General features: G+C 40.9%; 3 protein-coding genes across 4 annotated transcripts; 2 read left to right on the top strand and 1 right to left on the bottom strand.

Moving 5' to 3' along the window:
* The first annotated feature begins 383 nt into the window (after positions 1 to 383).
* Positions 384 to 7,612, top strand: adm2b (adrenomedullin 2b). The gene is made up of 2 exons (XM_019273803.2): positions 384 to 756; positions 5,870 to 7,612. The coding sequence occupies exons 1-2, from the start codon at positions 653 to 655 to the stop codon at positions 6,264 to 6,266; spliced, it is 501 nt and encodes a 166-aa protein (XP_019129348.1). The 5' UTR covers positions 384 to 652; the 3' UTR covers positions 6,267 to 7,612.
* Positions 7,613 to 11,539: 3,927 nt separating this feature from the next.
* Positions 11,540 to 14,885, top strand: miox (myo-inositol oxygenase). Its single transcript, XM_010729747.3, has 10 exons — positions 11,540 to 11,689; positions 11,778 to 11,858; positions 12,427 to 12,507; positions 13,087 to 13,249; positions 13,354 to 13,421; positions 13,539 to 13,648; positions 13,935 to 14,002; positions 14,104 to 14,153; positions 14,300 to 14,412; positions 14,494 to 14,885. Exons 1-10 carry the CDS (start codon positions 11,672 to 11,674, stop codon positions 14,600 to 14,602), a joined length of 861 nt encoding a protein of 286 aa, XP_010728049.1. The 5' UTR covers positions 11,540 to 11,671; the 3' UTR covers positions 14,603 to 14,885.
* Positions 14,840 to 21,743, bottom strand: lmf2a (lipase maturation factor 2a). 2 transcript variants are annotated; one of them, XM_010729748.3, is made up of 14 exons: positions 21,515 to 21,743; positions 19,205 to 19,458; positions 19,093 to 19,121; positions 18,689 to 18,882; positions 18,398 to 18,576; positions 18,148 to 18,286; positions 17,737 to 17,865; positions 17,536 to 17,641; positions 17,310 to 17,406; positions 16,981 to 17,163; positions 16,662 to 16,830; positions 16,138 to 16,249; positions 15,869 to 15,977; positions 14,840 to 15,777 (listed from the first exon to the last, which is right to left on the bottom strand). In XM_010729748.3, the coding sequence occupies exons 1-14, from the start codon at positions 21,606 to 21,608 to the stop codon at positions 15,346 to 15,348; spliced, it is 2,226 nt and encodes a 741-aa protein (XP_010728050.3). In that variant the 5' UTR covers positions 21,609 to 21,743; the 3' UTR covers positions 14,840 to 15,345. The 2 variants fall into 2 exon arrangements, with proteins under 2 accessions (XP_010728050.3, XP_027128855.1); XM_027273054.1 differs by lacking the exon at positions 21,515 to 21,743 and having other exon boundaries at positions 18,689 to 18,905; positions 19,205 to 19,382.
* Between the last annotated feature and the right edge of the window lie 185 nt (positions 21,744 to 21,928).

Here is a 21,928-nt window from a genome sequence, read left to right as displayed (position 1 = left end):
ATGGCGATGATGATCTAAGTGGGTCAAGCTAAAAAAGAAACTAAATCCAATAATAAAATCTAACCATGACCTCACTTTTAAACAAGACAAAACACCTAAAACAACAAATATGGAGAATGAACTTTTCCTCTATAACCAAGGTTATGTGAGAAGACTGGATCTCATGAGGTTTAATTAGGTTGTGAGGTTTATTAGAGGTAAGGTTGTTGAGTAGGACAGACAATAAGCCTTCTTCCTCCCCCCTCCTCCTCCTCCTGTTCTTCCTCCTCCCTCAATCAGGCTTTATAAATGAGCGAGCTCAGGGCTCTAGTTGTTCCCGATGTGAGCTTCAGTGACTTTCCACATCTTTTTTTTTTCTCTCCTCTCTCTCTTTCGCGGATTTAGTTTTTTTTTTTTTTTTAATAAAGCGAGAAGGCCAGTGTGCGGAGAGGATGCAGCAGCCGAAACTGATGATGCTGTCAAGGTCACTCATCTATCCGGGACAATTTAGTTCTTAGAAATAACTTAAAATCTCTGAACTCCGAGAAAGTTTTCACTGGATTCCTACGCCTTTAAAAAAAAAAAAAAAAAACCCAGCCTATATCTTTATAATATTTTTCTTGTCTGAGATCCGCCTCCCTCCCCTCGGGCAGTGTGTTTTTAGTGCGCCGCCATGTGTGCATTGCTGCCGGCGTGGCTTTGCCTGCTGCTCGGCTTCCTGCCTCTGGAGATCCAGTCCCGGGCTTTGACTCTGCAGAGCCTCACTCACAGACACAGGTACCACTGCTTCAGTCGACATGTACACACTGTAGCGTGAATGCTGCTCTTGTTGACAGTGACTGACTTTTGAAACAAAACTTTTGAGTTTTTTTGTTCAAGTTTTTATGTTTTGTGATTCAGGGAGTCATTTCTACATTGATTGAGAGGTACATTTCTACAGTAGAGTAAATTTATAAGCAATAATTTTCCATGTAATGAATGGTTGAAATTCTAGAATGGAAAAATCCTCAACAAAATATTGAGAATGTTGGTATTTAAATCCATTAGGGACTGTTCTCTATCTATCTATGTCACCCCTTCTCTTTTATTTATATAACCACTGTATATGGATACATATATGCCCCGGATTACATATTTTGTAATTAAGTGGCATTCTTTAATGAAAAGTCAATTTATTTACCCATAATTTCACTTATTTGTCTGGTTTTCCGTCATTCTGATAATCCAATAATCGTTTAAGTTATTTATCAAGAAATGCTTTTCTCTATACGGTTATTGCAGAGTGAATATTTTCCAGTTTCTGACTTTTGGTTGAACAAGATGTTTGAAGATGAGCTTGTGATGGGAATTTTTTAGATTTAGCTAAATTCAAAAAATGATCATTCAAAAAACTAATGAAGAGCTTCACCAACAATGAAAATAATTAAAGTCTGTGTATTGCCCTCTGGCAGTCATTAATGTGAGAAAAAGGTCCAGTAGCAGAATGAGGTAATTCCTCTCAGCAGCAGGAGGTGAGACAGAGGTGAGGGTAATTTAGTGGGATTTGGGACAAATATGGATATACAGGACATACCGAGGGGGCTAAGCAGAAAACAAGCCAGACTCAAAGAGTAAGGTAGAGTCACACCACAGAGACAGCAGTTTGTTGGCTGTGATAGTTGCTGCCGTGAGGGCATCTTGTGACCGAGCATTGTAGGCACAGCATCAATTTCTATCACATGCAGACCCATGCATCATCAGTTTATTTTCCAGTTGACTCTGTGGTCAGATTTTTTTTTTAACTGTGTTATTTGAGAAAGGTCTTTGAGTCTTATATAACTTTCATCACACTTAGATCACAAATACAGTTTGCACAAGCAACGAGAACAATAACAACAGAACATATTATTTTCTCAAGATTAATGATGAGTTGCATTTGTTTTTACAGCAGAAAAAGGAGCTCTGTGAAGGTTTTAGTAACTTGAAGTGAAGTAGGTGTGATAAAAAAACACCCTGGCTGAAGAAAGACAGGAGACAGGGTCTCAGTGTGATTCAACACTGATGGATGTAACATAATACTGCTGCTAGCACTTAACACATTCTTTTAAAAGAAATATAGGGCGAGGAAGAGAAAAATCCAAGGATCCTGTCGTAATTTTAAAAAGACAGAGAGAGAAAGAGAAGGAAAAAATAATGAATGGAGCCATTAACAATAAATGTTAGTGAAACAGTGGGGATCTGATCGGGACAAAAAGTTTTCCTTGCACAAAGTAATTTTAAGGAGCTACGACAGGAAAGTGTGTGTGTGTAGGTGTGTGTGTGTGTGTGTGTGTGTGTGCGTGTGTGTGTGTGTGTTCAGTTGCTCTGAAGAACCCCATGCTGCGCTCTAACTTGGGAGGAATGTTGGAGAAGCTCCTTTTACTCTCAGGCTCTCCACAGGTTTACAACCCGAATTACTATACAATACACACACACACACACACACACACACACACACGAGAGAGGTCCCAAAAGAAAGTGCAGATAGTAAAATAGTAAAGTACAAAAACAAATGTGTGTTCTCCTCAACTGTGCTGTCACGTATTATTTCTCAAATCCTTCTTTTATTTTCCTGTGATTTTCTTCTCTAGCACCACCAGCAGGTCAAAGTTTTAACTTATTCTCTTAAATATTGGCATCATCTACTCCATGTACTGGCACAACACTTTGCACAGACTTTATTGATTCCCGGTTGATCCTAAAAACTTTGGTTATCCCCTGACTTATCACCTGAGTGCCATGATTAGGTTTGCTAATTAACAAGTGTTAACACCCAGGCCCACCAACGATCCACATCTTTGCCCATTTTTAGATTGGCCGAGAAGTGGCGGAGGCAGGACTGCCAAGATGGCGTCTATATTTATGCTATCTATGGTTGAACATGGTGAAGATTAAACCCGCTTCATATCAACCTGTTAATATCATCACTGTGAGCATGTCAGCATACTGATATCAGAATTTAGCACAAGCACATCGGTGCCTCACCGAGCCACTAGCATGCCTATAGACTTGTGTTGCCTTAGTGCTATGCCTGTGTCACGTAAAGTTTATTGCTCTGTGTTGGTGCAGATATTCCACCTGTATTAGTTGTGTTGCACTTGGCAGGCTGTTCAGTGCCCTACATTTCCTTGTTTTGGGAGGCACCTCTGCACCAAATGCTTGTCCCTCCAGAGACCACTGTGTTTTAAACCTCACCACAGGTGGCCTTTTAAACATGTATGTGTGTGTGCATGTGATAAAGACAGTGGAAAAGTACACCTGAGCATGCACATGTAAAACACGCATTGTATGTTAGTGTTTATACTGTATGTGTGCATGTTTTTGTGTCGCTAAATCTTGTCTGTTGCCAGGCAGTCACATGTCACTTGCACGTGTGTGAATGCCTAACCAACCAACACAACCAACTGTGTGTGTGTGTGTGTGTGCTGTGTGACTTTTGTCCAGTTTTACCAGAATTCAGAATCCATTAAAAACAATTCAAAGCTAATAGAGTTGGGCAATCTCACAAGCTCCCAGTCACAATAGTAAGTTGGTTAGTGAGTGGGTGGGTGAATAAGTAAGTGTGTTGGCATTGAAAGGAGAAGGTACCCAGCCAGAAGAGTGATCAGAATACCAGTCAGGATTACAGGATAAAGATCATAGATATTCTGGCCCACTTCTCACTCCAAACAAACACAAATCTCACTCCATCTCCGTTTATTCTTTGAGGAGGCGACAAATATACACACATACAAGGTGATTTTCTCTTTCATAGGACAGCTGTACATCATGTAAATTCAACACGAGAAATCACTGGAAATGATTATCTGTGTGATTGTCTTGATTAGGAAAGGGTCTTTTTCAGATAGATACACAGATAAACGGCTGACTTAATCTAACTGGGCTTCTGCAGGGTTCAAGACAAATGTAACACTTTCTAATGTATTGTTTTTTAAGACTACCTGTTATATGGTCATGCCGGTCAAATTATAAAAGTACAACAGAAAATAAGTAGGCATGATTATGTATTATTTTTCAGTACTACTTTCAGTACCCGATATATTTAGTCCATAATAACATGACCTGGATAAGCAGCATGACATGGATCCATGGATTTAATCATTCAAAATAAAACTTGCTTTAAGCTTCTTTAACAATCTACACTCGGTGCACCGCATGCTCCTTGTCGCCTGTTTGTTGCTTTTTACGTGATCTATAATAAGTATTGCACAATTTCTGACCGGTCACATGACCAAACAGACCAGCTCTATGCGGCGGCTGAACTCTTGAACGTCTCAGAAAGTGTGAAAAAAAGAGGTATTGTGACAATGTGAGAAAAAAACAGAAAGGCTAGACGGTGGGTAGGTGAGAAAGAAAAGTACTTACAACACACTCAAAAGGAGTGGCGGTGTTAGGAGCCTCTTACTACCATCCACATTGTGCTCTGTGGTTTTCATTGTCTTGCTCTCCTCCTCCGTCTCTCCCTCTCCTGTTATAAGATTTGTCAGCTCAGATATTGTTGTTTATTAACTGGGAATATCATTTTTTAGCCATGATGGTGGACTAAAGTGGTTTAAACCGGCGGATTCAACAAAGTTCATACACTGTTGAATCCGCCTGTTTAAACCACTTTGGTCCAGATATATACAGGAAGCAGAGCAACCTTTAGGGGATGCTCATGGGCATTTTAGACTGTTGGTCTAATATCTTAATTATTGACTAAAAGACATAAAAAAGAAACAGACTGTTAATCTTTAACTGTGTTTTGCAGGTCCACGTCAAGATGAGTAAGCAGTACTCAGTTTTACAGTGCAAGTTTTTGCCTTGTTTTGCACAATTCTGAGGCAATTCACGAACTAACACATGCCAGTGAGCACTAGTAGAGATTCATGCATTCATAAGACTCAGATTGTCATTTCTGCTGGCTCTATGTTCGCTAACTGTATCTCTCTGCTATTTAGTGCTGAGCAGGTAGTACCAAGTGGATTATCAGAGCTTTTTGGCTAAAGTGCAGCTGCCTGCTGTGACCCGAAAACTACAATACGAGATTGACAAGAGTGACCCAAAACAGTAGCAGAGAATTTTATACTAAAAAGATTGTAACTTCATTGATCTGACTCTGACTGATAACCTCTGGAATACATGATTTTTACATCTCCCATCAATTACACAAACGGCCAGTGTGAGCATAAAATTTTGATCTTAAAACAATGCAATCAAATGCGGAGAAAAATAGCGTTACTCTGGCAAACCGTGGTGTTGATTTCTTGTTCGTAAGTATCACATAGATCTATAAAGTGCTATGCTGGATTCAAATCATATGATCAGATGTTTTGTTGTAGCTCATTTGAAGTGTTTTAAACGCACTGATTTTGTGGCACCACCAGCTTTCTTCAGATATGTGTAATAGACATAGACTAGATCACACACACACACACACACACACACACACACACACACACACACACACACACACACACACACACACACACACACACACACACACACACACACACACACACACACTATCAGATACAGAGACAGTGAGGCTGGATACGTCAGCCACAGTAGTAGACTAGCACCTGTTCACCACCCTCTGTCTATCTCTCCTTCTATCTTTCCTTCTCACTTTCTCTTTCAATCCACTCTTTCTCTGCTTCGTAACCTCAAGAAAAAAGGAGGGGACCACAGGTTGAGTACAGTCGACATTCCCGCAGTACAAGACTGACTTCTTGTGAGGCATTTCATCTTGTTGTAGTGATTCAGTTTCACACAGAAACCCAAGCAGGTGAAACACGCATGACTGGCCAGCATCATATGTAGACAGGCTTTGTGTGAGGGTATGTTTTAACATAAAACTTTTTCTCTCCTTCTCTGTTTCTCTGAATCTCAGGTTGAATTTACCCAGAACCTCTAAATACCCAAAGTCTTCTTATACCACCATCATGCCTACTGCGTCTGATCTCTCATTTGCCATTGACAACCACATCCCCCAGAGAGACAGACAAATCATCTGGAGGACCCGGCCCCCGCCGAGGTTGTCAAGCCCGTTGTTTGACCAAAGTGACAGTCTGTCACGAGAAGCGCCGGTCTGGCAGCGTGGATCACGGGGTCGTCGTCATGCCAACAGTGGCGGGGCGAGGAGCCACGGACACCTGATGAGGGTCGGGTGTGTCCTAGGCACCTGTCAAGTTCAGAACCTCAGCCACCGTCTCTACCAGCTGATTGGACAGAGTGGGAGGGAAGACGCTTCCCCCATTAACCCTCGCAGTCCTCACAGCTACGGCTAAGACCTCGAAACTAGTGAAACGCCTTTTAATGACATAAGATGACAAGTTACCCAGGTCATCTGTTGCATCTGTGACACAAGTAGGGACAAAAAATAAGGCTTTGCAACCCTAGAAATTGCATTTATATCATACTAAATCATTTCTTCAATTGTGATGTGATCGCTGGCAGGATTATGAGCACTACATTTATGTACCATCACAGGGAGGTGGTCAGAGTGGATCCCAGGTGTACAAAGTGCAGGACTTTGACACCGCAGTTTGGAATATGTTGTCAGTGAACATTTTATCGATACGTTCAGTATCAACATTTTCTCATTATGTTAGAAAACATATAATTTCTTGGAGACAGGGTTGCACCTGAATCATCTGCTCTCAGCTGCTTGGTTGTAGAAGGATAATTATGATTTATAACTTATTTTTGTTGTTTTGACTATCATTCTCAATGGTCATAATGAAATCATACTCATCAAGTACATTACAGACCTTAACAGTCAAACTCAAATATTAAACAAAACTCCAAACGGGAATAAAGACAAGGAACAGTAGAAATACACCCAGACTGTTTGTTGCTTTAAAGGCCTAGGTCACATGACATAGAGACAGCAGCTATCAACAGCAGTCCAATGTAGTTTTTTAGTCATGAAAGTCAGGGTGGCAAAGGATAACATTGTATTTGCCAGAAGTGAACATCCTAGCAGATTAGCACAATAGTACTAGCCCAGCTAGTCCTGTTGGACACGTGACCCTTGCTTTGCTGGTTGTATCTGTCTCCCCACAGTTTACAGGCCAACTTCCAGGTTACACTTATCACGACCAACATTTTTGGTGTCCTCACATGTGGTTTTACCTCCAAATTAAGCATTTTAGGTGGCTAAACATTTGGCTCAAGAAGATACAAGGAGTTTCTTGCCCCATCAGAATATGGATGTACTTCGATGATAAGTACGATATCGTAATAACCTATGAATATGATGGTCAACACTAAAAATAAAACAATCCAGAATCTCTGAGAGTTTCTTTAATATTATGGTCTCTAGTTTCACAGTGGTTGCACAGATTAGAGTGTTTCCGCCCATTACCACCAGTTAACTGCAGTGAAACTAGAGTCCTAGGCTGTTTGGCATTTAAAGGACCAGTGTGTATGATTTAGTGGCATCTAGCGGTGTAGTTCCTATTTGCAACTCTTTGCCTCATCCTCTACTTCCTACCATGAAGGAGAAACTACATGAACATTTCAGAGGGCCCAGTCTAGATCCAGTGTTCAGTTTGCGCTCCCTGGAAGAGGATCCACAGCCTTTGTAGATATAAACATTCATTCTAAAGTAACATAATGATTCTTATTTTCAGCTGATTACACATTAATGAAAACATAATTATGCATATTATGTTTAATTTCTGTCATATTTTCTAGATAGAGGTCCATAAATCTTACACACCAGACCTTTAAAGAGTAACAACCATTTAGACACTATGTATGTAAACATGGAAAAGTGTGAACCAGAGAAACCTCTGTCAAACTGGCCTACCTATCTACTGTCTGCTATCGTCATCAATGGTGATCCTGTTGTACCTAATGTACTTCAGCTCAGAGCTAATCCACCTTGTCTCTCAAAAGCACCTTCATCTCCGTGTGTGAACAAGTAGCTTTACTTCAGTGTGGGCAGAAACCAAGAATAACCTCCAGTCAAACCCAGTTAACCCTTCACCCAAAACCCCACAGTGTGCACAATTAGCCAAAATAACCACTAACCCTAATCCACAAACTGCCGATGCGCTTCTTAACAGATGATTGTCTCTTAACAAGTTGAACCAGAGAGGAAAATACTGTAGAGTGCTTTTTACTTGCAAACTGTAAATCTATGGTGCATTATTTTGTCGTCACTATAAAGTCTGATTTTAAGCCTTAATGGGTTTAATCATCTGTAAGGCCTTATAATGTTTTGCCTTTCAATTATCCATATTAAGCATCATGGTAAATGTTGACTATTAAAGTGTTATTTGAAGCTTTATAGTCTGCTTTTCTCTGTGTGTTAGTTCAGTATAACTCCAGTATCGGTAGTTCTTAGAGGTCAAATGTTAATAGGAAAGCATGAAAGCACTTTATTGTTCTTGACATTCAGTATGACTTGAATTTGTGTTATTTAACTTAAAATGAATGAGACTGTTTTGCTGTAAATACCCAACTTTACTAAATCTACATGTGACACTCCCCTCAAGTGTCCTTTTGTAAAACATCGGTGTTGCTTTTATCTAATATCATCTCTGTTTTTACAACAGCAGTGTTGTGTAATAAAACTCCCGTCAAACCTTCTTCACGTGTCTGTTATCTGTCCAACAGCAGTCTGAGGTGCAACTGTGATCTTAATGTCCAAGCTCATATAGTCTAGTCTGTAAATGGAAAATGGCTCACACAATATTAATGATAATGATTTTTAATCTGGGTTACTACACACACACACACACACACACACACACACACACACACACACCTCAGTCCACAGTCCAAAGCAAGTTCAAACCAGTGCCACATTTAACAAGTTCAACATGACATGTGCATATCTATGTTCTTCTTCAGACAGTAAAAAACATTTCAGTCTTGTTATCATAGAATTAATAATTAAGCAAGCCTATGAATTAAATTAACTGGACTAATTGGGCGTTGTGAAAGAAACATTGTCATGTACAGATTTGCTTTTAAGTGGTAAGAGTAATTTAAGACAATTTGTGTCAGTCCAAACCTGTGGTACAAAGCATGAATAGATTGTGTGATCTGGTCTACACAAGAAGGCATAATAATTGTGGCTCAATCTAAATAATGATCCATGTCGAAGGTTTCTATTTGAACCTCCTTGAAATTTGCACAAAAAAAAACAAAACAAAAAACAGATGTAGTCAGAAAAATAGTGATGACGGTGTTTATCTTTCAACCCCCCAAGGTGCAAACAGTTCAAATACTTACAAAACTAATAAATTAATGAATGAATGATTAAAACAAAATATTCTATATACAATTCCAAAACCAAAAAGAAGTCTCTAGCAAGCTCAAAAGACGTTACCTCCACTGTCACCACACAAGACTCCTCTCACCTTGGCCCAGGCAGCCCAATTTATACTTGAAGCCCTCTCACTAGGTCTAATATTTCTCTAAGAAAATAGAGAAAACATCTTTTCCATATGATATTAAACATTTATTGTCGCCGTCTCCAAATCTCCAAAATGCACCAGGTAAATTATAATAATCTGTATGAATGTATACAGGTGTGCATGCAAGTGTGCAGCCTTGGCCGTGTTACTAGACAGCGACGAAGAGGAATGTGCAAATGAGTGGAACAGGTAGCCTTACATTACACGCGTGAATATGTGGCTTAACGGGCTCACACAAGCGATTTACAACAATTTTCTACAGTCAAGAGACTTTGGAGAATCTGATTTGAAACACCTGTACAAGCAAGCCTCAGAGAAAAGTAAGAGATCTTCAGGATAAGATGATGAGAATGTTCCTGCACGAAGCCCATTGGCTGATAAATCAGAAGGAAAAACTGAGTAGTTCTTTCAAGGTGATGCATGCAGTAAATGTGAGACATTTTCTCCACTGACCCTGAACCAAGAACCGAGGAAGGAGTCAACGTTGTGCCAGGCCTTTTATGAGTTTCATGTGATTCTAATAAAGGGCAGCTAAAAATCCTCAGGAACACACATGAGAGAGATGTATTTTAGTTCAAATGTGTGTTTCCAGTAATGCAACTTGATGGCATCTTTCATTAGACACACCCTGCCTGATGGTCTTATAAACTCCAGCTTGTTTCACAGGCTTTCTTTTATAAATATAGTCTGTTTTCACTGGGCGAAGTAATACTAACATAACAAATAACGAGAGTTATGAATGTTATCATTCTTTCTCCTTGTCAAGAACTTGGCGCCTTCATTACCCACAATGCAACTTGAGCTGCCAAAAATTGTGGGTGAGATTCAGTGTTTTATCCGAGCAGAGGTGAGGAGCGGGCTCCAGTGGTCTGGTGCTCACCACACCATCAGATTTTTATTATTATCAGACTTATAGGCAGCACCAACCAACACTGACTCAAATGACATCACTTGAGGCAATTCATTACGTTTCATGTGGCTCCCTCTGGATGTCAGATGTCTAAAATTGTTTGCGTTCCACTTTAGGTTAAAAACGTGGTGAACTTGACCACAGTTAGCCAGTAATATGGGCTTTGAGGGTGGCTTCTAAGAGGACCAATCAGATTTCAGGGTCAGACCAAGCCTCTTCCACCCCGAGGCACGTCCCAGAGTTAAGCAAAAGTAAAACAGGTACTTTTCTGACTCATATGTCTGGTTTGATACCAAACATAAAAGCAACAGATTAGTAGATGTGTTCAATTTCAGTGTTCACATCGACAAACAAATGATACAAAACACTCAGACCCTCAGAAGGAAACAGTAGGGCAAGTCAGCCAAAGGTTAAATTCTCATAAATCCTACACAAATCCATGACATGTAACAGATAACGTGCCTCTTTTACTATGCTTTAAACTTATTTTATGAACACATTCAGTCCAGTGTGTGTGAGAGGGACACCTGGTGGCCTGCCGTGCCTCATGACAAACAAGGCATCTGGTCATAGGAAACAACACATTATATATCAGTGCTGGGTCAATGACTGAGGGTTGTTTAAACATTGTCGTCAACTTTACCTCTGATCCAACAAACAGAACTGATTTGCCCCCTAAAAGAAGTCTGTTTGTTTGTCCTCACTGACCCAATAAAACTGGACATTTGATACTAAGAACTCACTGGTTGGGGGCATTGTTTAGCTCAGTTGGTAGAGCAGCTGCCCCAGGGTCAGTCCATGTCGCAGAGTTTGAATCCAACCTGCGGCCCTTTGCTGCATGTCATTCCCCCTATATCTCTCCCCACATTCCTGTCACTCTTCAGCTGCATCTGTACAATAAAGCTTGAAAAAAGGCCAAAATAATATCTTTAAAAAAATAAATAAATAAATCACTGGTTGGATCTTGTTGTATGTCTTATATAATGCAGTCAATACCCCAAAATCAAGATGAATCTATTTAAACTTATTCAGTTTTACTTGTGTTTTCTTTTCTTAAAGAAATATATTACGTGGTTAAAAAATAAACAACTTTACTGTGGAACTAAGAACTACTGAGTCACTCTACATCGGCCCAAACAGGTAACCTGCTGATCATTGAAAAACTCTTCCTGGGATGGACACACACACACACACATTTTCAAGGACAAGGTTCAACACAGGGTACCCCGTTAGCTGCAGTTTAGTTAAAGTGTGACTGAACATTGGTGCAGGATATATACAGGGAGGAAAGTGTTTGGTCATCGCCAGACAGCAAGACAACACAACACAGACTTCACCACAGACGTCAGCCATGAGGATCGTTAACATCGTATGTATGGCTTCAATGCATACACTCAAGTTTTGACTGTTGCTCTTGGCAAAAATGTTGTTGTTTTTTGTACTGTCTGTTATTTCAGGGTCCAGATCCGTCTCTGTCATATCGTCCAAATCTAGAGAAGAATGAAACTAAACAGAAGCAAGACTACAGAAACTTTGAGGTAAGCATTCAACACTCTGGCTGATGACACTCATTTGATGCTGCATTCATTTAGAGGTAAGAAACACACCGTTATCGGTTAAAATGTTCCTGATGACTGGACCAGAGCCTCTAACTGAGAGGACAGGCAGGACGAGGATGCAGAGCTGCGTCCGTTTCAATCAGCCGATCGTTGTTCCTTATTTACCCCAAAGACACTAGTTTTTGAAAGTCGTGCTGGTATATGAACTTATTTTCACTAATCATGTTTCGACAGTGACTCATCATTTTTGACATCCTATTTTATTTTATTTGTATATTTATTTGTAGTAATAAAAAAATCAGTTTGTGTTCATTCATGGATTATTTTTTCCTTAAATAATGTGTAGTAATGTTTCACTCCATCTACAAATTATAAAACATTGCAAGGGTGGGATAATTATCTTGTTTAATCCTCTGTGATTTCTGTGTGAAAGTAATACAAAGTAATACAGTGATACACACAGGACAACGGAGAGTGAACGTGGGTCTAAACCTGAGATGCTGTAAATCTGTTTAGACTGAGGTGTGTGTGTGTGTCTGTGTTTCAGAGTGGAAGTCTAATTGAGCGTGTGTTTAACACATACAAGCTGATGCACACCAACCAGACGGTGGACTTTGTAAAACAAAAGGTGAGCAAACCAGGAGCACATGCACATAAATTCAGTCACCTAAAAGGCTCTTTACTGAGATACTAGGGGAATAAAATACATCTAATATACAATTTATTGTGATGGTGCATCAAAATATTTGTTGTCAAATGTCAGTGTTGTAATTTTATCTTAGTCATTTTGTATTTTCTTTTGTATTATGCTCTGTAACACTGAGCAAGCAAAGAGCTAACGGACTAAGGACTAAAAGTTATTTAATGTCACTTTCACTTAGGTTACACACAGAAACACCTCCCTGTTTTTAGAAATGTGACCCAGCTATGGTCACCTGCTCTGGGGCTGTTTTCTGGACTCTGTGGGATATTTGAGAATGTTGTTAATATTAAAAGAGGGGCTGCCCTTTTAGTTTAAGGTGACAGATGATAAAAACATTCAGTAGATAGGCGTCATCTGAATAACAGATTACCCCATTTTAAAGTATATAAAGTACAGATGAATCTAATCTGTTTATCCATAAAAGTCAACAGAAAACAATATTTAAAAAAAACATTTGAGAAAGAAAAGCTTCCCTCTAAGGCTGTGACGCTTACCTTCATGCAGTACTCCGAATGGACCAGCTGCAAACGCACTCAGATGGGGATGATGGACACCGTCATGTCTCTAGACCAGCTGGTGGACGAGTCCGATCCTGATGTGGACTTCCCCAACTCCTTTCACGCCTTCCAGACTGCTGAGGGCATCCGCCAAGCACACCCAGACAAAGGTACTATAACAGGGAGAAAGACAGAAATAGACACAGAGGCCGTGTACAAGAACATACAGTATGATATACCAATATTAAATATCTGTATTCACTTCACCTTCCAGACTGGTTCCAGTTGGTAGGTCTGATCCATGATGTTGGGAAGACAATGTCTCTTTGGGATGAACCCCAGGTAGGAGACAGGTTCAACACTGGTAGTGTTGGTAATGTTAGGCATGCATTCACTTTATGTGACATATATGGAGAGATCTTATGAATTCTAACAGCTGTCTATGCATGCGTCCTACAGTGGGCTGTAGTAGGCGACACTTTCCCGGTGGGCTGCAAGTTTCAAAACTCGATTGTGTTCAGAGACAGCACCTTCCTGGAAAACCCAGATGACAAAAATCTCAGATACAAGTTGGTAACATGACGAGTCTGTGAATAGCTGGCTTAGATCCTTTCAAAACACAAGCTATGACAGTTATCTGACCAGTCACCACAGTGTTGTAATGCCAGTTTAAGGATTTACGCAGAAACACAGCATTTATTATTTGAAACAATAAAATAGACTTTTGAAGTTTTTGCTTTAAAAACATTGTTAAATTACCCCCTCGATATCTGAAGTGCATAATCTATCAGTTTTAAATGAAAGGAACAAAATAAAATCAAACGTTTTACATAAGGATTTATTTTCTCCTTTTAGTACTGAATATGGGATCTATGAACCAAACTGTGGGCTCGAAAATGTCCTCATGTCTTGGGGCCATGATGGTAAGAGGCACACAAACACCCACAACTTTTAAAATAAGAAAATGTGTCCTGACTGTTGTGACCTGACTGTTTATCTATGATACTCTTACTTTTGTCTTTAGAGTATCTCTACAGAGTTATGAAGTTCAACAACTGCCCCATCCCAGAAGAGGTGAGTAATTTATTACATGAAATGATTGTTTAGTTGTACCTTCAGTCTTTACTGGTCTTATATTAGAAGAATTAAAAATTAGAGCAGAAAGGGTCCAAGGATTTTCTTTCCTCACCCTCTCTTATGGATCTTCCGTCTTTCTTCAGGGGTTGTACATGATTCGCTTTCATTCATTCTACCCTTGGCACAGCCATGGAGACTACATGCATCTGTGCAATGATAAAGACCGGCGCATGCTGCCCTGGGTTCAAGAGTTCAAGTAAGTATATCCCTATTATGTTTCTAGTATTATCCTACTTACTGCTTTGACCTGAAGCTGCATCTTACATCCCTTCCACAGCAAATTCGACCTCTACACAAAGACCACTGAGTTGCCCGCCGTCGAGAAGCTCAAGCCATACTACCAGTCTCTGATCGACAAGTACTGCCCTGGAATACTGAAGTGGTGAAACAGACAACGCAGAATTCAACAGCAACATTATGTTGTCAGAAATCAAATGATCCAGAGGATGATTAGAGTTGTTGAGTAACTCATAACGTACACACATTACTTATCTCCGGATTTATAACTACTCATAGTATAACCTGAGTGACCGTATCTATCTTATATGTAGTGACAATTCATGTTAAAATGTAAATATATATATGTACATTTTCAAATTGTAAAAAATCCAGAGAAGCCTTTATATTTTTCTGTATTTTAATATGATATAAAAAGACATTTTAAAAGCACCACACTGATTGTTTGATGGTTCCTTGCTAATGGAAACAAAAGACAGAAACTCAAAGGCAAAAGTGCAGATTTTAGTTCTATACATACAGTAAGAGACCACAGTGACAAATATAAAAGTGCAACAACAAACACCACAAAGAAGAGAAGAGTACTATGAACACCACATATTTATTCTCTTGATGGGAGAAACAGAACCCACCGTATATTTTTATATTCCATACTTCTCTTTACTTCTGTTCAACACGATTTGATCTGGTGACTGGATTTCACATTGAATGTTTCGACATAAGTTGGAACCAACCAGGGGTGGAAGGTTGGAGAAGGCAAATAAGAGATATTTTTTTCCATGAACAGCTGATCAGGAAATACAAACATTACAAACAACATTTTTGGTCATTTTGGTAACAATTTACAAAAGGCAGGTGGTGACAGTCCACTATGGTTTTTCCTGCATCTTATTTAAGGCCTTCTCTTTCGGACAATCTCAGTTTTTTCGTCTTCCTCTTCTCTTTCATCCTCATCATCATCCTCATCCTCATCATCTTGTGCCTCATCCTCTTTGTCATCACCAACAGTGTCTTTCTCCTCTCCCTCGCCCTGCTCCACTTCATCTTCACTGCCCTCCCCATCTTCCTCCTCCACCTCCTTCGCTGCCTGATGTTCACCTGACTTCCCACAATGGTCTGAAGAGCCATCAGGTACATTTTCTGCATGATCACTCACAGTTGTGCATTTTTTTCTGCTTTGCAATCCCTGGAGCAGACAGAACATGACGCCACAACCCATGAGGGTCCAGATTAGTATGTGGGCAGGAACACCTCTCACCTGAGAGCGAACCCACCTGACCGCCTGAGCAAGAGGCTTGTTAGACAATCGTGCGGGCGATTTGTCCTACACACAAATAAAGATGAATATTAATCACTATAGATTAAAGTTTTACATAGTTATTCAGAGTTTTACTATCTCGCTTATTAAAATATACCTTAAGTCCATACTGGGTGATCATGCTGTCCAGGAAGGTGTTGCCCAGGTGCACTGTGGGATAGAATTCCTCATCATAGACCCTCCTCCACCAACGCTGCGGGTAAGAACTGACAAAGACCAGCCAAACAATAAACATCCTGCTTGTTTGTGTGAGGTTACTTATAAAAGCAGGGCTAAGTTTGAATTGTATTCGCTTCTCTCAGTGCATGGTGTTACCTCAAAGCCAAGTATTATCAGATTTCAGAGGGAGAAAGAGAAAGCACTGACCCGTCAGCCTTTGGTTCAGTAAACCAGTATCTGTAGCGGTGGGCTCGCAGGTACGCTGGAGGTTGCTCGTGAAACGGATACTGAGATACATCTGTCTGGATCAACTCTATCACTGCAGGACATGAAACAAAGCATTCAGGATTCTGCTTGTTCTTACTCATTTTCAATTGTAATTGACTGAAATATTTAAAAAAGGTGGAGAACACAGAACATTTGCCCTATTGGAAAATTATTTTACTCAATAGTACCACTGGGAGGCACCAAAGACCAATTTTCAAATTTTGCACACGGTGTCTTTAAGTGCAATGTTCCTGCACAGATGTGCTGATCCAAAGTTAGATTCTTTCATCAATTAGATGGAGGCATTGGCAATAAAATGATAAAACACCTACTTGGACAACACTATTTGTGTTTGGTAAGAAGTGTAACTTCTAACTTATAAAAGAGCAGTTTGATTTGTTGAATTGTTCTTCAGGGAGATAAAAGAGTGAGGACACACAGCAAAAACAAAAAACAATGCATACCATCTCTTTTGCCCTGCAGCAGTCTGTGCATGAGGCTGGTGAACCATGGAGACTGTGTATGAGGCCCCAGGGCAGCAAACCACATTTGCCAATCCAACCTGGGCTGGTGGGGTGTCAACACGGGAGGAGGTGCACTTAGATTACCTGGTTTATACATAAACTCAATCTCCTACAAGAAGAAAAAAAAAAGAAACACGCTGAGATGAATAACTTCATACAATCACGCCTCCATTACTGTACAGTACAGCATTGCACAGAGCATCACAGAGCGCCCTGTCATCTCTATTCTGTTTAAACCAGAATAACTTTTGTCCCTCACCGTCCACGACACGCCATCGTTGCTTCCCTCGATGACAACCTCTGGCCGCCCGCTGACCCCAGTCATTCTCCTGAACAGGCCATATGAGTTGACGAGCTGGTAGCGATCCACCAGATCGTAGGCCTGACGCACTCCTGGCCACAACCTAGCGTTAGAGTCAAACTCTATGTAGGTAAACGGCACCTGGAACAGAAGAACGTGAAAAGAAATGAGAAATCATTACAATGGATGAAAAAGGTGGTCTTCAACTTGCACCAACGCCAAAATAAACACTGATAACTAACAGATTTGCTTAATTATGAGGCTCAACTGCCCAACATGTCACCCACCAGACTGATGGTGAACATAGCAGCGGTGGCAGCGGCAAACACAGTCCACTGGACAGTTCCACAAAGCCTCTTCAGGAAACCAGAGACACACGCACACCTAGAAAAACACATTCCATTTTATTTTTGTACCTCTGCTAAGCACTTTCCTATAAAAAGAAACCTCATTAACATGCAATGTAGAACCGCATAATGAAGCACCCATCTGCACACACAGGGAGAGACCTACCTGAACATGGATGTGACAATCTCCCAGGTGAGAGAGAGGACACCGATCCAAACACAGGGAATAGTGACAGTCTTCAGAAACTGGTTAAACTGGTGGTATGTGAATGCTGCAAGCAAAACAAAATGTAAACAGAAAAAAATGGCAAAATGCAATTTTCTCTTATTCACATACATGCACGCACACACACAAACACAGACGCACCTATTCTGGAGTTGACGAGTTTCTTTGTTGTATCCACCTGCAGATCAAAGAACACAATTGCACCGAAGATCATGAGAGCCCAGACTGCCAGCTCCAGCAGATAACACAGCCACGTCCACAGCTTGGAGTCTGAGCAGAGTAGAGAGAGATAAACAGACAAACAACTCAGGTCCAAATTCAACATTTGAATGTGTGCCCCTTTGGAACAGGATTCAGGTGTTTTACCAGTTTAAAAAATGAAAACATAGTGTTTTTGTAGGCGATAGAGGTCGCTTGATAAGCTGATGAGCCTACAGCTGTGCAAAATTTTTTATTTAAATCCTAAACTTCAAAACCTAGGCATTGTGATACTAATTTTCCTCATTTTTAATTTTTTTGTAGCCTCATTGTGTATACAGCCGTTTATCATACCATTGTTAGTGATCTTTTCCGCCTTGCGTAGCCAGAAGTGTACATGCTGGTCATCCAGAAGCGACAGGCAGAGGGCCACAGTCAGTAGGTTGAAAAAATTGTAGTTGCCAGTCAAAATGATGAGCACTTGAAGGAACACCTACACAAGAAAAAACACAAACTTAACCAGTAATTCTTAAAAAAACCCCAAAATGTTTCTGAACAAACTAAACTGAGACAACAAAAACAACAGAAAGGTATTTCTATTCACCTGCATGTAAAAAGCCCCGAGCCGGAGTCTGCGCAGAGGGCTGAAGAAAAGCGGGGGTGCAGCAATCTCTATGACGAAGGTTGCCATCACACTCAACTTCTGCCACCACACGGGCAACTGGTGGGCAAACCAGGCCAGCCAGGTGGGGATACACTGAGTCTCATAGTGGTAGGTCAGAGCTGTTAAACACACAGTGAATGTTAATCAAAAGAACAACAGCAGCTGGGATGTTCCCCCTTTAGGGATGTAAAGCCTCAACACACACACTCTGCAACTAATTTGCATCCTTACCTGTAAGGCCCCACCATGTGGGACAACGTGACGTGAGTTTCACCACACCAGAGGCAAACATGAGCCTGAAGAGCAACCAGCGGGTCAGCCAGAAGGTCACACGATCGTGCTCTCTGACCCCTCGTGACCCTCTGATGATTGTCAGTGGAGCAACGAGGATACAGAGAAAACCCGTCTCCAGAAGCAAGTTGTCCCTGGACAGCAGTGAGTAGAAAAACTATTAAATAGATGGAAAGAGCAGCGAATGAGGGGGCACTGGGGTGTAGCGATGGTCACAGTGTCAAACATTACTATGATGCTACAAACAGTGGATGACACAAACCTATCAGCAAACTGCCAATGCTATCTTGGGATCTTTTAAAAAGCTTTTACTTGTAGCACCAAATTTACAAATCATCACTCACCACTGGAAGTAGAGAAATACCTGGCCCACCTGAAATGAGAAGAAAAGGACAGTCAGAGATGGGACAGCAACTACAGCAACCTATGAAAGAAATCCATGTGCTGTAAACTCACCTGGTACATGGACAGGTACAAAACCCAGAGGCATAAAAATACCACGCTGTCTCGGAGAGCCTCAAATAGCATAGCACCGAGGCTCAGTGCAGCCCCTATAAGACACAGCAGCTCCATAGCGGTGTGCGTGTCCAAGCCGAGCCGAGGTCCCAGCCACAGCAGGGTGGGAGAGGACAGCAGCTGTTCCCCCAGAGGCTTACCGCTGTATCGCAGCTGCCAACGAGCAGGCAACAGCCCTTCATTACCATAGAGACCTGGACATAAACATAGGATGCAACAACATCAATCAACATAAAGTGTCTCAGTAAGTAGCGTTTAAGGCTGCGAGGCTCCAAGTAGCTCAGGGGATGAACACCATTCTTCCAAAACAAATCTGGTGTTTTGATGTGTTAGGGTTGAGCATCATGAGTGTTACACTCTCTTTAATTGAGACTGAATCATGGATTGAACACGTTTGCTTTAAAAAGGATCAGTGTGTAAAATTTAGGCAGCATTCAGACAGGAAAACACAGGTTTTTCCACTAATCCTGCGGCACAGCCATCCCTGCGACCAACTTTTGGAAAAAATGCAGCCCAATGTCACACTGCGGCCACCAATCACATGCTCGGATCGGGCAAACGTTCACAGTAAGCATGAAGTGTCTCTGAAAGATAGACAGATAGATACCTTATTTATTAGGGATGCACCGAATATTCGGCAACTGAAAGTATTCGGCCGAATATTGAAAAAAAAAAAAAAAGCCACATTCGGCTTTCGGTGAAGTGGCCGAATAGTGGCGTGACGCAATTGATGCAATGAAACAACGTGCGCGGGTGATCGGCCAGGGTTGCTGATTCTTTTCTCAGTCACACACATAAAACCCACCAGGATATAGGAAGCAAACAAATACACTGCCTCTTTAGCGAAGCTGTAAACTTCTCTCTAAACTACGGCGTCTCACACATGCGAGGTGCGTTCAATGACCGTCGGAATGACTATGATGCGTTCATAACATGAGAAAAAATTCACGGAAATTAATAAAACTAAATAGTTTTCTTTCAAGAACAAATTAACAGTGATTAAAACAACATGGGCTTTCTAACAATAAATGAATAATAAATTATACTAACTGGAATTCTACTGGAATATTTGAAGGATATTAAATAAACATTTACTTTCTTTGAAAAAAACATGTCTACAAATTTATTCTAGGCTATTTATGCAATAGTAAAAAAAAAAATTGTGAAAAATTTAACAACCGCATTTCATATTTGGTTTCGGTATTCGGCCAACCATTTAATTTTTATTCGGTTTCGGCCGAACATTTTCTTTTTTTTTTATTATTTATCCCAAGCTGGGAAATTACAGAAACTGACCATGCAGCTGGATTCATTGACTAAACTCTGCTACCTGTTGTATTGTGGCTTTGTTTATTTCCGCATAGCCAGCTTCTAAATCTGAGTCTGGCTTGCAATTTACTATGCAAAATAGAGACTAGACAAGAAGTTTAATTTGATTTGTGCCAGATTAAAATGTCCAACTTCACAGCAGAAATAAACCTGCCTGGTTCAGACACTGGTTCAAATGATATTAAGGCTTAAAGTTGCGCATAATTAACAGTGTGGCTGCTTGTAAGTGACAGATAAGTGCTGTTACAGATGACTTATTATAGCACGCATTAGATGCACGTCTTTGCCAATATTTAGATTAGCCGGGAGGTGGAAGAAGCAGTGTCGCCGTCTCCTTCTAATAACTAAAAACAATGGTGGCGGAAGGAAATTACAAAAAACATTATTGGCCCTGTCTGAAGTCACTGTTTAGTTTGTCTATTCTGGGCTACTGTAGAAACAAATCAATTCAACATGGTGGACTCTATGGAAGAGGACCCACAGCATCTGTAGATACTCATGCTGAAGTGGTAGTAGTATTTTTCATGATTACACAGTAATGAAAACATATTATATATCATATATATATTCCATGTCTGCCATGTGAATAGTGCACACTGGACCTTTAACACATGGGGCGTGGGCGACGTCTGGACTACTAAAATAAAGCGTCCTTAACTGATGAAAACCGAGGTTTTATGGGTAATGTAGTACAATTACTATCATGTGTGCGCATTTACAACAGGTTGTATCCGCTCCGTTTCCCCGCGTAATGCTCGTGAAGTTAGCCAGCAGCAGGGAAACCTTTAGAGAAACTTCAGGCGTCTGAAGTGTGAAAGCACAGGAAGGCAGCCCGCCAAGTCCCCAGCTAACAGGCTAACAGACCTCCAGCAGCAGCTGTGGGTAAGTTAGCTCCCACAAAGCAAAGTTAGTGAGTCTCACCTGGCATCTGCACGTACAGGGACACAAAGGCAGCCAGGTAAATGACCGCCATGCACCAGAGGAACATGCGCCGTGGTAGGATGATTTCCCCCATGTCTGACGGGACAGTCGCTGCCTGTTCCTGGGGGCTGGACGGGAAGCGGGGAGCGGGATTTAACGTAGCCGCCGGGGGAGGAGAGGAGGACACGTAGCGATGAGCGGCCGGTGAAGAGTTCAGTCGAGCGGCCTCAAGGGGGCGCTGCGCCTCGTTTGAACGCTATGGTGCATTCACGTGGCGTCGGAACAAGCAATGCTGCGTTCAAATGTCGTCAGTAGATTTTTTAAAAATTATTTCTAATAATACACTCATAGCGTTAACTATTAACGTTTACTAACTTTACTTATTTTCGTGCTGTGGGTAAAGCAAACACTCAC

The sequence above is a fragment of the Larimichthys crocea genome, chromosome XXI, assembly GCF_000972845.2.
Source record: "Larimichthys crocea isolate SSNF chromosome XXI, L_crocea_2.0, whole genome shotgun sequence".
Classification (NCBI taxonomy): Eukaryota; Metazoa; Chordata; class Actinopteri; family Sciaenidae; genus Larimichthys; species Larimichthys crocea.
This window is presented reverse-complemented; position numbering and strand designations above follow the sequence as displayed.

Coding starts and splice junctions, on each gene's coding strand:
- adm2b (XM_019273803.2), top strand. CDS start 653: ATGTGTGCATTGCTGCCGGCGTGGCTTTGCCTGCTGCTCGGCTTCCTG. Junction 757..5,869: donor AGCCTCACTCACAGACACAG/GTACCACTGCTT, acceptor TCTGAATCTCAG/GTTGAATTTACCCAGAACCT.
- miox (XM_010729747.3), top strand. Junction 13,250..13,353: donor CCAAGCACACCCAGACAAAG/GTACTATAACAG, acceptor TTCACCTTCCAG/ACTGGTTCCAGTTGGTAGGT. Junction 13,649..13,934: donor GACAAAAATCTCAGATACAA/GTTGGTAACATG, acceptor TTCTCCTTTTAG/TACTGAATATGGGATCTATG.
- lmf2a (XM_010729748.3), bottom strand. CDS start 21,608: ATGGGGGAAATCATCCTACCACGGCGCATGTTCCTCTGGTGCATGGCG. Junction 17,642..17,736: donor ACTCGTCAACTCCAGAATAG/GTGCGTCTGTGT, acceptor TTTTGCTTGCAG/CATTCACATACCACCAGTTT. Junction 17,407..17,535: donor ATTGTCACATCCATGTTCAG/GTAGGTCTCTCC, acceptor GTGTTTTTCTAG/GTGTGCGTGTGTCTCTGGTT.